Source organism: Zingiber officinale, chromosome 6B (genome assembly GCF_018446385.1).
Source record: "Zingiber officinale cultivar Zhangliang chromosome 6B, Zo_v1.1, whole genome shotgun sequence".
In the NCBI taxonomy this organism is placed as follows: domain Eukaryota; kingdom Viridiplantae; phylum Streptophyta; class Magnoliopsida; order Zingiberales; family Zingiberaceae; genus Zingiber; species Zingiber officinale.
In genome coordinates, this window is record NC_055996.1 from 118,789,876 (window position 1) to 118,805,184 (window position 15,309).

Genomic DNA, 15,309 nt, shown 5'->3' on the forward strand with positions numbered 1-15,309 from the left:
TTATATAAAACAACAAGAGAAAATTAATGATGAGAAAAATTCATAATAATACGCCGCAGCTGAGTCTCGAACTCTAGATCAATGATTGTTTCACTTGTGAAATTACTAATAAATCTTGGAATTATTTTTAAAATGAGTAGAAAAAGGACAATAACGTAAATTCATTTTAGGTTTCACAAAAATTAGTTAGTAAAGAGGAAAGATTTTTAATAAAATAGTAAGATATATATATATATATATATATATTCTATTGATACTATACTTAAGTTTTATATCAAACACTACTAATTTATATTGGATAGTTAAAATTTTGTTTCAGAGATGACATTATAAGCTTTATAAATTTTTATATCCCTATTGTTAAATATAAAAAAACCAATTTATAATTTATAATTCCCACTTCTCGAAGATGACTTTTTCTTTATTTATAATAAATATGATAAATTAACTATTTTAAATCAAATAAAATAAATTAACCACTTTAATATTTTTAAGATTTTTTTTAAAAAAAATATATTAAAATATTTCATAATAAATAAATAAATAAATAATTTGATTTTTAATATTAAAATTAAGATATTTTATATAAAAAATTAAATTATTTCTTAAATATAAATAAAGGTTTCACTTTTTGCCGTTGCCGTAATCGTAATGGCGAGCCCCGAAAGCTTCGACCGCGCTGCGGCGCTCAAGGAGTTCGACGAGGCCAAGACCGGCGTCCGCGGCCTCGTTGAATATGGGGTTACCGCCCTGCCCGCCATCTTCCGCCACCCCATCCCCCGCCTCCGCCACTCCCCCTTGTCCTCCCCCATCCTCTCCGTCCCCATCATCGATCTCTCCGTCCCCCGATCCTCCGCCGTCGCCCTCGCCACCGCGGCCTCCCGCGATTTTGGCTTCTTCCAGGTCGTCAATCATGGAATCCCCCTCTCTCTCCTTAGTCGCACCCTCTCCGCCGTCCGATCCTTCCACGAGCTACCTCCTTCCGTCCGCTCCGCCTTCTACTCCCGCTCCACGAAAACTGGCGTCAACTACTCCTCAAACGTAGATCTTTACCGATCCACCGCCGCCAGCTGGCGAGATACCCTCCAGATGGTCATGGGGCCGACCCGGCCCGACCCGGAGCGGATCCCGCCGGTGTGCCGGGCGGAGCTGCTAGAGTGGGACGAGCACGTGGTGACGGTGGGGCGGGTGTTGATGGGGCTTTTGGCGGAGGGATTGGGGGTTGATGCGGGATCGCTAGAGGAGGCAACTTGCCTCGAGGGGAGAGTTATGGTGTGCCACTACTACCCGCCGTGCCCGGAGCCAGAGATGACGACGGGAATCGCGGAGCACACAGACCCAGGTGTTCTCACCGTGCTGTTGCAGGACGACATCGGTGGGCTGCAGGTAAAGCGGGATTTGGAGGGAGGGGAGTCCGTGTGGGTGGATGTGCAGCCGGTTCCGGGGGCGCTCGTCATCAACGTCGGTGATCTCCTGCAGGTAAGCAGTCCTCTTATCAGCAGTAAGGCGCATGCAGACATTGATTCTAACTTCAAGAAATTGCCGATCAAATAGAGATCTTGATGTCTGTTTGGATAAAATGAGCATTTTTATGAACTTCTTTGATTGTTGAAAGATAAGACATACTTGCTTAAATACACTTTAGACAAGTTAATTGGGACGATTGATAAAGCAGAATTAGGGAGACCCAAACAACCAATGTCGATTTTGACAAAGTATCCATGAAATTATTGCTTGCTTTGGGAGCATGAGAATCTGCAATTACTGAGAGTTTTATATTTAGAGACTTACTCTAGGTTAGTAGTGTTGGATATATGCCTCAAACATAGTATTAATAGAAAGAAAATATATACGATTCCTAGAATTAAGTGGTGGAAGTTAAAGGATGGGAAGCAAAATATATTTAAGGAGAAGGTAGAAGTACAAGCATTAAGTGAAATATACGATGACTCTAATACAACATGGGATAAGATGATATCAAAGTTGAAAATAGTAGCTAAGAGTGTACTTGGTGAGTCAAAGGGACATGCACCACTAAGTAAAGAATCTTGGTGGTGGAATGAGAAAGTACAAGAGAAAGTGAAGGAAAAACGAATAGCTTATAAGAAAGTATATATTTGTAAGAACGAGGAAAACTTAAGAAAATACACAATAGCCAAGAAAGTAGTGAGTGAAGCAAAAAATGAAACTTTTGAACGATTATATCAAAAATTGGATACAAAAGAAGGGGAAAGAAATATTTATAGAATAGCCAAAGTGAGAGAAAGGAAAATAAGAGATCTTAGCCAAATAAAATGTATTAAAGATAAATGTAATAGGGTATTAGTAAACGATGGAAAAATAAAAGAGCGGTGGAAGAGGTATTTTAATCAACTTTTTAATGAAGGTTTAGGTGACCAACTTAACTTAGGTAATTTAAGTAGGTCAAATGAGCATAGAAATTTTAATTTTTATCGTAGAATTCAAACTTCAGAAGTAAAACAAACTTTAAATGAGATGCACAATGGAAAAGTCGTTGGACCAGATGATATTCCGATAGAGGTATGGAAGTGCTTAGGGAAATAAGGTATTGAATGACTTACAAAATTATTTAACATGATATTGAAAGCGAAAAAAATGTCTGATCAATGGAGGATAAGTACTTTAGTTCCCTTATATAAGAAGGGAGATGTATAAAATTGTGCAAACTATAGGGGTATTAAACTAAGAGAAATGATATTCTTAAGGAAAATTCTTAAGGATAAACACATAAATGATGGGACCCACAAAAAGTGAAATGGTGGGTCCCATCATTTATGTGTCTATCCTTAAGAATTTTCCTTATGAATATCATAGCTCTTAAACTAATGAGTCATACTATGAAACTTTGAGAAAAAGTAATAGAAAAAAGATTAAGGAAGGAGACCACAGTGACAGAAAATCAATTTGGGTTCATGCCTGGAAGGTCGACAATAGTAGCTATACATCTTCTTAGACAATTAATTGAAAATTATTGGGAGCAAAAACAAGATCTATACATGGTATTCATTGACTTAGAAAAAGCTTATGATAGAGTCACAAGAGAAATTATATGGAGAATTTTAGAAAAGAGAGGTGTTAGCGTAACATATATTGAACTAATTAAGGATATGTATGAGGATGTAACGACCAGAGTAAAGACTTCAGGCGGAGTAACTGAAGCATTTCCAATAAAGATAGGGTTATATTAAGGATCAGCTCTAAGTCCCTATCTTTTTACACTAATTATAGACGAACTCACTGCGCACATTCAAGACACAGTACCGTGGTGCATGTTGTTTGCGGATGATATTATTTTGGTAGATGCAACATGTGAAGGAGTAAATGCTAAACTAGAATCTTGGAGGGAAACACTAGAAGGGAAAGGTTTTAAGCTTAGTAGATTAAAGACATAATATATGAAATTTAAGTTTAGCAATATTAGAAGTAATGAAACAATTGTTTAGATAGGAGAGGACGAGTTGCCCGGAACCAAGAGATTTAAATATTTAGAATCATTTTTATAAAACGATGGAGGGATTGAGAGAGATGTCTTACATATAATACAAGCAGGATAGGTGAAATGAAGGGGAGTGTTGAGTGTTTTATGTGACCGTAAAGTACCTTTTAAACTTAGGTAAGTTCTATAAAACCGCAGTTAGACCTGCTATGTTATATGGAGCTGAATGTTGGGTTATGACTCGAGCACATGAGCAAAAGATGAGAGTTGCAGGGATGAAGATGTTAAGGTGGATGTATGGACATACGAGAATGGACTAAATAAGAAATGAGAGCATTAGAGAGAAATTCGGAATTGCGTCTATTGAGAAAAAACTCCGAGAGACACGTTTAAGATGGTACGGACATGTACTTAGATGACCAATAAATGCTCCAGTTAGGCGATGTGAAATTATGATAAACATGCATATCAAACGAGGAAGAGGAAGATCAAAAAAGACTTGGTTAGTAACAATCAAACAAGATAAAATTTATTTAAATATAAATGATGATATAATAGGAGATAGAGCTCAATGACGTAAAAGGATCCATACAGCCGACCCCACCTAGTGGGAAAAGGCTTGGTTGTTTGTTGTTGTTGTTGTTATTGTTGTTGTTGTTGTACTCTTTATCTACTTCAAGTCTGCTGTAACCCACTGTGATAGGGCAAACCTACATGCTTATATTTTTTTTTCCCTGGAAAATTGGATTAAGAACTGGTGCGTTTCGTGAAGATAAAGAATTTCATTACAATGCTGATCAAGCCCAGGTTATCTGATCTTTGCATAACTAAGTTTTCTCCGAAATAAGACTTTCTCAAGGAAAAAAGAGGCCCACTCTATAGTTGTCTATGCAAAGAAAGACCTGAATTAGGCAGCTACATTTATTATCAAAACAACTCAGTCCTTGGCACTAGGAATCATATGGGCAAACGATGACTCTGCAACAAATACAAGATTAACTGCAATTTAGCACATATCAGTTGAATTGAGAGGCCTCATAGATATGTATTTGTTTAAATTTGCTGAGTTGGCTGTTCATTTTGTTTTCCTAATAAGTGAAGGACTAAAATAACTAGTCTTAATTTTTCTAGGGTATTTTTATTTTGCTTCTTCCTGATTTATGTATCATTCGCTTCCATCTATGCATTGAGATTAGAGGGCTGAAACTGAATTTTCTGTTCCACTCTTGGTGCGAATACATTTTTTCAATCTTTGGTGTTCAGTTCCTCATATTGTAGAATGAGCATGATATAATGATGTCGGAAACTAATGGACTTCCATCTTTCTATGCACTGTCCATCTCGTTCAACTAGCCTTGTGGCCTGATTAACCTGCTTAATTCGCTTGACCCACCCCCACTTGATACCAGCTCTTCTGTCTACTTGCTTGCTTTTGGTGGATCTAATCAATCCTCCACTGGGTCAGTTTGGCAAGATCTAGTCACTCAACTCATTCGAACGTGTAACCCAATCAAACCATCATCCAGCATAATAAGTTTGTTTGACTTCATGTCCTGTCTGCTCACTTAGCCTACTCAACCTGCTTGGCCTATCTAGCTCGGCGGCCAGTTCAGTGTGCCTAACTTGACCTACTTGATGGGATTCGCCCAACTCAACAGGTCAAACAGGGCCATCTGACTCAAATTCACAATATGTATTTGTTTGGAGAGTTGCGTGAGAATATATATTATTAAAGAATGGAATAAATATGGAATTGTTTTCCTATATTAAGGAATTACTATTCCTTTTGTATATGGAATCACAGTTCGATGCTAACTGTTATTCCAAATTCAGTGGCAACTTCTTTATGATAGGCACTTTCTCTCAAATTTGAATATTATTAGTCAAATAGTCTTTGCATATTCAACCCTAAATAGTTGGTAGAAACGCAGTTTAATGATTGACAATGATGATGTCTTTTCTTCCCATTATTTTCAGGATTTGAACGCAGATTGTCTACTCTTAAGCAGCTTCATTTTCACATCATTTTGAAATAGACGTCTAGATATCATAGAATCTATTTATGCCTCTAATTGCATGTTCAACCAAAATACATTATGTGCATTCCTCCTTTTCTTCCAGAACCTTTGTCCTTGCAATTTTAACCTTAATTACCCAAGTTTCTTATATATTTTTGTGTTTTTTTTTTGGCACAGATCATGTCCAATAATGAATACAAGAGTGTGGAGCACAGGGTGTTAGCTAATTCAAATCAAAAACCCAGGGTCTCGGTTGCAACCTTCTTCAACCCAGGAGATCGTGGGGACTCAAAATTTTATGGACCTTTACCTGAACTAGTGTCGGCCGATAAGCCTCCTCACTATAGAAACTTCACCTATGAAGAATTCATGGGGACCTTCTTCAGTAAACAACTACTCAGTAGAAGATTGGTTGACCATTTCAAGTTTTAGACGGATTGTTGTAACTATTCAGATTGTATCAGCAAATAAATCACCTCAATGTATAGGCTTCACCATGTCATAGTTCACTGAGACCTTCTTCAGTGGCCAATTTCAAGTTATAGCCTGATATCTGTATGTTTATTGAATTCAGAAATAATGATTGCGATTGTTCAGATCGAGAATCCATTTGTAACTTTCTTCTTTCATTTTTCTGTTGCTTGAAAAAAAGCTGCTAAAATTGATCCAGTTCTTCCTCGAAAATGACATATCACAAATGCAATTGATGAAAAAAAAAAGCAAGACATGCTGATGTTGCAAGCTATGGCTTGTGAAGTTGTGAATGACAGTTTGCAGAACCTTCTCTATTTCTGCCGTGAGTTTTTATTTTATTATTTTACAAATATATATAGAATCCTAAATAAGTTGTGGTTGCTTTTCTTGCAGGTCGACATCAAACAATGAAGTTGATCGATGTTGGAGGGCATTCATTGTCAATCTTTTTCATTCACTGGGCATCCAAAGTCCTGCTTAATATTCTCTAAGGTCATAGCTCTCTTTTACTATATCTGTCATGGTTAGGACTCAACAGATAAAAAATTACTCCTTCCAAGCCAATTAATTAGGCTTGGACGATAATGTTGGTAAAAAGTCATCTGAGTTCATTCAGTGGTCTGTGCTACTTGATCTATCTCAGTTTTGGCTGAAATAGGGTTGGTTCTTGGCAGGAGGACCCAAGATTGTGGTTTTGGTTTGGTCCGAGATGCAAGCGAACTTGACTTGGCTGACAGGGCTGGCGTTTAAATGTAATGGAGGGGTCCGAGGACCATACAGCTTCTAAAAGGTCTTGCTCGAGATCTAATTTAATTGACAGGAAATTAGCTTCGATATGAAAGTGTGTTGCTCAATCGGGATGCGGTGCCATTAGGTTAGAGTTGCTTGATAAGCCATGGATATGCTGGTGTCTACACTGTCTCTTTGGATTGTATTCCTGAAGTTCATCTAATGGTCTCAAACGCTTCTAAAATCATTGCAGAAAAGAGTTCTTCACAATTGTATATATATTTCACAGACAGGATTCAAGCTCATAAAAAGGAAGAAGGATTAGTGAAAGATTGACAGTCAGAGATGTGGTGTCTTGTGCTGAAGGCTTACGTGGAACTGAAGACAAAGTGCAATAACTAATGCGAAGCCAAGTTGAGTGAGACACTTCTTCAACCTATCTCTTTCTTTTTGCTGTGTAGATGTGTCTCCTTCTAAAGCCTTTATGAAACAGGAGTACATGAAACAATGGATGATATGTGGCTTGTGCCACCGCCACTTGCTGAAAGAGATGCCAAGGCAATGGCTAGGGAGACTAATCACGTAAGATATCAGCTTTTCTTTATGGGGAGCAATTGATTTATCCCAACATTTTATGCAAATGTTTTTAAAAAAAGAGAGAATAAAATAGAATAATAAAATATTCAAATATATACTTGAGCATGGTTTGAAGTTTCCGTTTTCTTTGCCTGATAACGTCATGTTCAACGTCTCATTTTGTGTTCTGTTGACTATTTGAGGGGTGGCCTCAATGGAGAAGAATCTTGGAAAGTTTGACAAACGAGGAAGGAGGATGCACTTTTTTAGCAGTCCTATTCTTCCTTGTATATGGTTGAATAATTGTGTAACTTGCATTATGTGTTGACTTGTGTTGTGTTTATTAGAAAGGATACTAACGGTTTAATTTAGATTTTGATAAATGACAAGTGAGTTAAGTTAGGTGTTGTCATAGTCTAATCTTATTATCGAGTGTACAGGGTTGACTAAATTCTAGTCAGGATGTTTGATTCCTAATTAGTTGAAGACCGGATGTATGATTCTGGCAAGTTGGGATGTCCGATTCCCGACAGGTTGAAGTCCAGACGTGAGATTCTGGCAAGGGTCGAGCTGTGCGATTCTCGATTGGAGAAAATCGGATGTGCAATTTCGATAGGTCGGGATGTGTGATTCCCGATTGGAGAAGACCAGATGTGCGATTTCGGTAGGTCTACATGTTTGATTCCTGAAGTCCGGATGTTTGATTCCGGAAGGTATCTCTACACCTGGTAACTGTAAGTAGAGGTAAGTCACTGGAGGAGATTGACTAAGTGAGGACACGTCTCCGTTCGAAGGGATAGTAGGTGTCGATCTAATTTATGTCCACTTCGAAAACTTGAATTGAGATCTTGACTAGATCCTGCTCTCAGGAAAACAGAGTCTAATTATTACTTATTATTATTACTGTGCTAACACTTGTTGTGCAGATTATTGGACTAATACTTTTTGAAGGGCAAAAGGAGCACAAAAAATCTCAGGTGAATAGTGTCTTAGATGCCTTTAAGCATTGGAAGACGTCTTCACACTATTCATGGAAGGCGCCTTCTATAGTACCTAAGATGTCTTATGCAGGATAACATTTAGACCTCGTCGTAGATAAGGAACGGATGGTTTGGGATTAGATTTCTCACATTGGAGCCTCTTTCAAGGCTATGGAAGGTGTCTTCCATGCTCAATAAAAAGATGTTTCGCCCAAGGCTTCAATATCAATTTTCATACGAGCTTCTACGCGTCCAATTGAGTTTTCGACTGTTCCGGCTTGCTGTTGCTGTCCTGCTGTGACTCTACTACATCCGACTGTCGCCAAGAAACTATCCAAATACCGAGCTCGAGCCGATCAACTACAAACAAGTGTTTGATAAAAAGTTAATTACTGTACTTACTTTTCCACAAATAGAGAATTGTAGTGTGTTACACTTCTCCGACCTTATATTAGATTACTCTTCTAATGATTTCGGAAAAAAATTTAATAGATTATTTATCGATAGATCTACAAAATCTGAATCTTAAAATAAAAGTCACACAGACTTCGAATTAAGTTAAAACTGAATCATATTTTTTCTTATTTATTTATCTCACTTCCTTAATTTTCTGCCTTACACTTTAAGGGCATTCAAAAGATAGAGAACATAATTCTAATTTCTAATCTGACATGTCACCACATGATTTTTTTTTTAACATGTGGCATGCCATTGTTGCATTACAGTTGTTAATTTCTTCTCTAATTTAGGTCGTATTTGTAAATGTATACACATGCGTGGAGTGGTTGAGGCATGACATATAACATTTCCTTTTTCTAATTATTTATTCAATTATCATCAAGTTGGTGGATTTTTATAAAATTATGTTGTCCTCATAATTGCCACACTTCACAAAGAGAAAACTATCACATTAGCAATTTTATTTAGTTTGTGAGAGAGTTCATGCATTCATTTGGATCCTTGTGATGCATGATTGCTTGGGTTAGTTGACTTCATGAATGACATCATTGGTTTATCCATAATTAGCTGTTTAATTATCTATTGTTAATTTAATCGCACAAGGTTACGATTATCTATAATAATCCATGAATATGGATAAATTATGAATTAGTTATGACAGATAATTGTTGACATCAAGTTGAATGCGGTCATTGTTAACCTATAATTAGGTGATTAATTTATCTATAATTCTTCATTATCTAATAATTACTATTTTTGTCCCATGCATATTTTTTAATTTAAAAAATATATAATGATTTAAAATTTTTAAATTGGATTGAGGCACAATTAATAGAACAATTAGTCCAACACGTAATTGTCCTCAGGGCGTAATACAGTTGGGGCGCATGATTTTGTGTCCGAGAGGTCCAGGGTTCGATCCCTGGGATATCATTGTCTGGAGTTAACGTCTCGACCATGTGCATTTAGCTATGTATCTATATTTATCTCCCTTCCTTTATATTCATAGGATCAACTTTAAGGGACCGTTGATGTAACGATTCAACATTTTTTTATTAGTTCAACACGTAATTAACATCTGACTAAATATATAAACAGGTGGCGCATGTTAACTTATTTACTAATAAATTATCTTTTAAAAAATTTATTCTATATAATATAATTAACGTTTAGCTTTCTCAAAAAAAAAAAAAATCTCCCAACATTGAATAGTACTCCTAAGTTTTTCATCTTTTGCATGAATATGTTCTCTATCTAAAAATAAAATATTTATTTTACTTTTCAAAATTGTCATCTAAATTACTCATTTATTTATCAAGAAAAATTATTTTAACAATAAAATAAATATCTTAATGGACATTAATCAAAATTTAAAAGCTTTTAAAGCAATTAATAAATATTGAGAGGCATTTTGAAAATTATGAATGATATTTTTAAATTTGTTTTTACGTGTTTAGATCGCGACCTTCAAAATATTGACACAAAAAATTGCTTAACAATTCACTAACCTCCACTTGCATTATACAAATATGATATTACTTATCATAGTGACACTCTTTGAGATGGTAACTTTGTGGCATTAAATCATACATTAATAAATTGATTTATTAGTCAAATTGATTCAATCATTTGGATTAAAAAGTTTAAAATAAAGTATAATTTCAATGTCTCACATTTTTAAAACGTTATATAAGAGATATTTTTGTGGCATGTACAATGCAAGACTTTAAAATGATAAATCAGAGTATTGAAAAAAATTAAATTTTAAAATGGTAATACAATATATATGAAATATATTAGTCATACTTGTAAGGACATATATAGAATTTTGCCAACAAAGAAATATTCCTTAACCTCTTCCATTCTCTTCTTATTGTCAGAGAATATTCACCGGTAACATTTTTTCTCTTTTGCCCCTTAAGATCAATATTTGTAAATATTATAATTTTTAATATTTACGAGTTATGTTTGTAAAGGAGATAAAATGAGCTATCAAAGTGAAATATTTCTCGCCTCCACAAATCTGCACCTTGTGATAGTTAAGACCGAGTTATTTTGATAAAATGCAGGGGCAAAGTGAAATGTCCTGTTGTATAACCGGCTTCTTCTTCCTTCAACAAAAGCATTGCCTTTTGGTAATTCCAAAAGTATGAGGGTGATTTTGAAAAAAGAAGTGAGTTCTCTGATATAAACACACTGACCTTGGAGCAACTTCTTCTTCTCCCTTCAACGGAAAAGCAACACTTGTTTCTTCTCTCTCTCTCTCAGAGTAGTTTCCACAAACACCTCACGAGCTCGAAATGAACAACCTCTTCTTCTTCTTCCTCCTCCTCTTAGCCGCCTCCATCGCATCTCCGACGGCGGCCGATGACTCCGCCAATGCCTACATCTACGCCGGTTGCTCCGAGACCCGCTACGCCCCCGGATCCCCCTCCCAGATCAACGTAGACTCTCTCCTCTCCTCCCTCGTCTCAGCTTCCTCCTCCACTCCCTACTCTAACCTCACATCCACCGCCGCCTCCGCCTCCTTCCCTTCCTTCGGCCTCTTCCAGTGCCGCGGCGACCTCCAGCCCTCCAATTGCGCCGATTGCGTCCGATCGGCTGTCTCCAGTATTTCCTCTCTCTGCCCCTTCGCTGCCGGCGCCGCCGTCCAGCTCGCCGGCTGCTTCCTCCGCTACGGTAACGATTCCTTCGTCGGGGAGCCCGACACCAGCGTCCTCTACAAGAAGTGCGGCGCCGCTGGGGGAGGCGGGTACGGACCCGACCAGATCGGTATCCGAGACGCAGCTCTTTCCGCCCTGACCGGCGGCGGAGGCAACGGCGGAGCCGGCGGGTACAGGGTCGGCGCCGCCGGGTATGTCCAGGCGGTGGCGCAGTGCGTTGGCGACCAGAGCGCGAGCGAGTGCGACGACTGCGTGGCGGCGGCGGTAGGGCAGCTCAGGGCCGCCTGCGGGTACGCCGTCTCCGGCGACGCCTACCTCGGCAAGTGCTACGCTCGGTTCTGGTACACCGGCAACGGAGCCTATAACGACGACGCGGACCACCACCACGACGACCCGGATCACCACCACGACGATGACGGTAAGCTCGTCTCTCAGCTCAGCGGCGGTGGCTGTACAATCGACTCGCATCGTTTTAGAATTTCAAATTTTATTATTTCTCTGTTTTCCTTTTAATTGCAGAGTAAAATTAAATTTACCCCATATTTTACTTTTAACTCATGATTCACATTAACAACTTTCTTAATTTATAATTCATACTTATTTAATTTATCAAGCATCATAATATCGACTTAATATGATTATACGTGGAGTTATTGTGACATTATCGAAGTATCTACTAATAAAGTGACTAGAATTTACTAAAATTATAGAAATTTCAATAGTACTACAATCCATGAAGATCTTTTTCTTGTTCTTGTTGTTAAAATATAGTAACAATTTACAAAATAAAATTTGGAAGAAAAAAAAATCCCCTGACCTTCTATTTTTTTTCAAAATTTAAAATTGTCAAAATACCATTTAAAAAATTAAACTTTTATTATTTAATTTTCTAATTATTAACACTTTTAAATTATTTAATTAAATAATCACGTGTCATGTTATTTTTTTTTAAAATAAAGTAATAATGTGAATGTGCAGTTTAGCAATAGTAAAGGGTATTTTAATGAATTAAAAATTTTTTAGGGTATTTTGAAAAGAAGGTAGGCTAAACTTTTGTCATTCGTATTATTATATACTTGCTTCCTCCTGTGGCGCTTTATTATATATATGATGCTGTGATGAATTCTGACCTCAAGTTTGGTTGGATGATGAGTATGTTATTGGAAGCATTATCTTGGTTCATGATTTTCCTTTTCAATTTTACATTTTGAGTATATGATTGGATATGTTTAGTTGAGTTATCAATTCATTTAGTCATCCATCATTTCTTATATATATCAAGTTTAAAATAATTCATGAGATAATTTATCAGTACCAAGTTTCCTTGATACAAAGGACTAACTAGTTGGTTACCTAAAAGAAAAAAGAACTAACTAGTTGGGATTTGGTAGTTCAACAGTTCTGTAGCATTTGAATTTACTCCTAAATTTTATGTCATAAGATAAAGTTTGAGTAGTCAGTTTCTTCTTTGGTGCAGCACTAATCCAGACAATTCTAGTTGGAAACTTAAGTAGTCACTGAACTTATCCTAAATGCTAATAACTCTATTCATTGCCCTCCTTAATTTCTATCCAAAACCTTCTTTTGTTCAGTTATAAAATTTATTGCATAGTTAAAGACCTTTCTTTTGGTCATAAATGCCTATCTTTTCCAAAGCAGCGTAGCTCATAGGTTGCTAAGTTGCTTGAGCCTTTATGACAAGTCCACATATAATTGAAGGCCATTTAATGGGTTACAATTGTAATTATTCCGATTTCTTAATTTCAAAGTTCACAAATTGCAATTTTCACCATGATTAAAGCCACCTTGCTCTTCCTTTTCTTGAAGTTTAGTCATATATACTTGAAGACCGTTGAAGGAATTACAGTTGCAGTCTTTACTTTACTGGTTTCTTGACTTTAAAGTCTTAAATTGCATTTTTTTTCCGACGCTATTAGACTCATCTTGGTCTTCCATTTGTTACTGTCCTAGTCAAGAACAGTTTTCCTGGTTCCATGATTTCAAAGTTCATTGTTTGCATTATGTTAATGCTCTAGCCAAGAACAGTTGTTGGACTACAAGTTTACAAGAAGCTTCTCCACATGAAGAAAACAATTTATTATGATTTCTTTCTATTCTGAGAGGATATCATAAACCTTTTTTGCCCTTTTCATTTTGGTATTCATTATGTGAAATTAAGACATCTTCACATTTCAAATCATATAGCAAAACTACTCCAGTTTTGTAAAACTGATCCTTTAGACTGTCTTTTTTTTGGTCTAGTCATTTTCTTTGGACCCTCTAAAAATTAGTCAATTCCTATAGTTTTGTGATAAGTTAGTCGATCAAATCAGTTTTTGTTGATTGTTTGACACATCCCATCCGCCAACCAATCTAAAGCAGAGAGATTCAGTCCAAGTTGTCGAACTTTACTTAGCCTGAAATAAAGGCTTAGCTATATTTCTTCTATGAATTTAAGGACTATGACAAATGGCTTATTCTACTAATTATAGTGGGTCCAAAGTATTGGACAATTAGGTTAAATGTCTTCAAACCTTGCATATTCAAAGACCCTTGGAGTGTGACATTGTTTGCTCCCCTCGATTTCCGTTTACATTAGCTTTTTCTAAAAGGATATTTATTACTCAAGGATCATAATCTTGTTCCTATGTGATAGGACAGCTAAAGGCGTAGAAAAAACATTGAAAAGGACAAAAGTGCTGACTCATAAATTTCTTTCCTCCAATGATTTGCTTTTGTATTAGATAAATGTCCCATCATTGTGCCAGTTGAAAACCGGTCCAACACTTTAGAACTGGGGATCAATTACTAGGTTTTAGTTTTCTTGATCATAGAGTACCATTTTGAATGTGAAGTATTTTTTATTTGACTTTTATGTGAAAGTCCTCTAGATCTAATTTGTTTGCTACTGTACTAAACAATTGTAGAATGAGACTGGTTTATCATTAATTGCTCTTCTAATTTTTTTTTTCTATTTTTCACACTTTCTTCTTTGTTTTCTCCAATTACTAGATGATGATGAAACTGGGAAAACAGCAGCAATTGTGATTGGTCTCATAGCAGGTGTTGCTCTCCTTATCATGTTTCTCACCTTCCTCAGAAAAGCTGGAAACTATGGTCTGCTCTCTATCCCCCTCTTCAATCTCCTTTTTATTTTGGAAGAAAAAAGAAGAAAAAAAATCATTATTTTGCTTTTTAAAATTTTACCTCCTGTTGAATTATCAAAATAGCTTTTAAACTCTTTAATTATTAATATGATTATTTTGATGGAAATTAATCATTTGGCCCCTTTTAAACCCTTTTTAAAGAAGAAGATAGACTTGGTAATTGAAATGAAATTTTCATTTTTATTTTATACCAAAATACCATGCACTTCAACTTAAAGTTGTTCTTGAATAATTTGCAGGAAAAGATTGATTAAAGATGTGGTGGCCTAGGTTTACTTTCTTTCGGCTTTTTTATGAGATAGTTCATTTTGTGACAAATTGCTAAAAGATTAGAGTGGCTAAGGAGTTGGCAGAAGTGGGGAAGAGGAATCATGAACCTAGAGTTGACAAAATGGGAGAAATTATGGAGAAAGACCATGTACAAATTAATTCAATAAACTATCCACACTGTGGCTTCATCTTTCTAATAAAATTATTATTATTATTATTATTATTATTATTTTGAGAAAAAAGATTATTGGTTATTTGATTGGTGACACGGAGTGGGTGGTGGGTGAGTTTAATTGATTGTTTAAGGTGTGCTACTTGTAAGCTAGCGAATTTAAAATCTTAAAGGAATCATAGTTGTTTTAGAAAGCCAACCAACTGTGAGGAGAAGACCATGTATAAATTATTGTCCGCGTTGTAACTTTATGACGGTCAGTCCTTCCTCCAAATGGGACTTGGAATTACAAGATACTACAAGATACTTTTCAATTTATTCGACTGATAAAAATTTTTATGAGG

At 36.3% G+C, this 15,309-nt stretch overlaps 2 protein-coding genes across 2 annotated transcripts; both read left to right on the forward strand.

The window, feature by feature from the left end:
* Positions 1–642: 642 nt before the first annotated feature.
* LOC121989236 (1-aminocyclopropane-1-carboxylate oxidase homolog 3-like) lies at positions 643–6,071 on the forward strand. Its single transcript, XM_042543149.1, has 2 exons — positions 643–1,479; positions 5,653–6,071. Exons 1-2 carry the CDS (start codon positions 652–654, stop codon positions 5,905–5,907), a joined length of 1,083 nt encoding a protein of 360 aa, XP_042399083.1. The 5' UTR covers positions 643–651; the 3' UTR covers positions 5,908–6,071.
* A 4,845-nt stretch (positions 6,072–10,916) lies between these two features.
* Positions 10,917–15,013, forward strand: LOC121989237 (plasmodesmata-located protein 6-like). Its single transcript, XM_042543150.1, has 3 exons — positions 10,917–11,774; positions 14,369–14,473; positions 14,763–15,013. Exons 1-3 carry the CDS (start codon positions 10,994–10,996, stop codon positions 14,771–14,773), a joined length of 897 nt encoding a protein of 298 aa, XP_042399084.1. The 5' UTR covers positions 10,917–10,993; the 3' UTR covers positions 14,774–15,013.
* Positions 15,014–15,309: the final 296 nt, after the last annotated feature.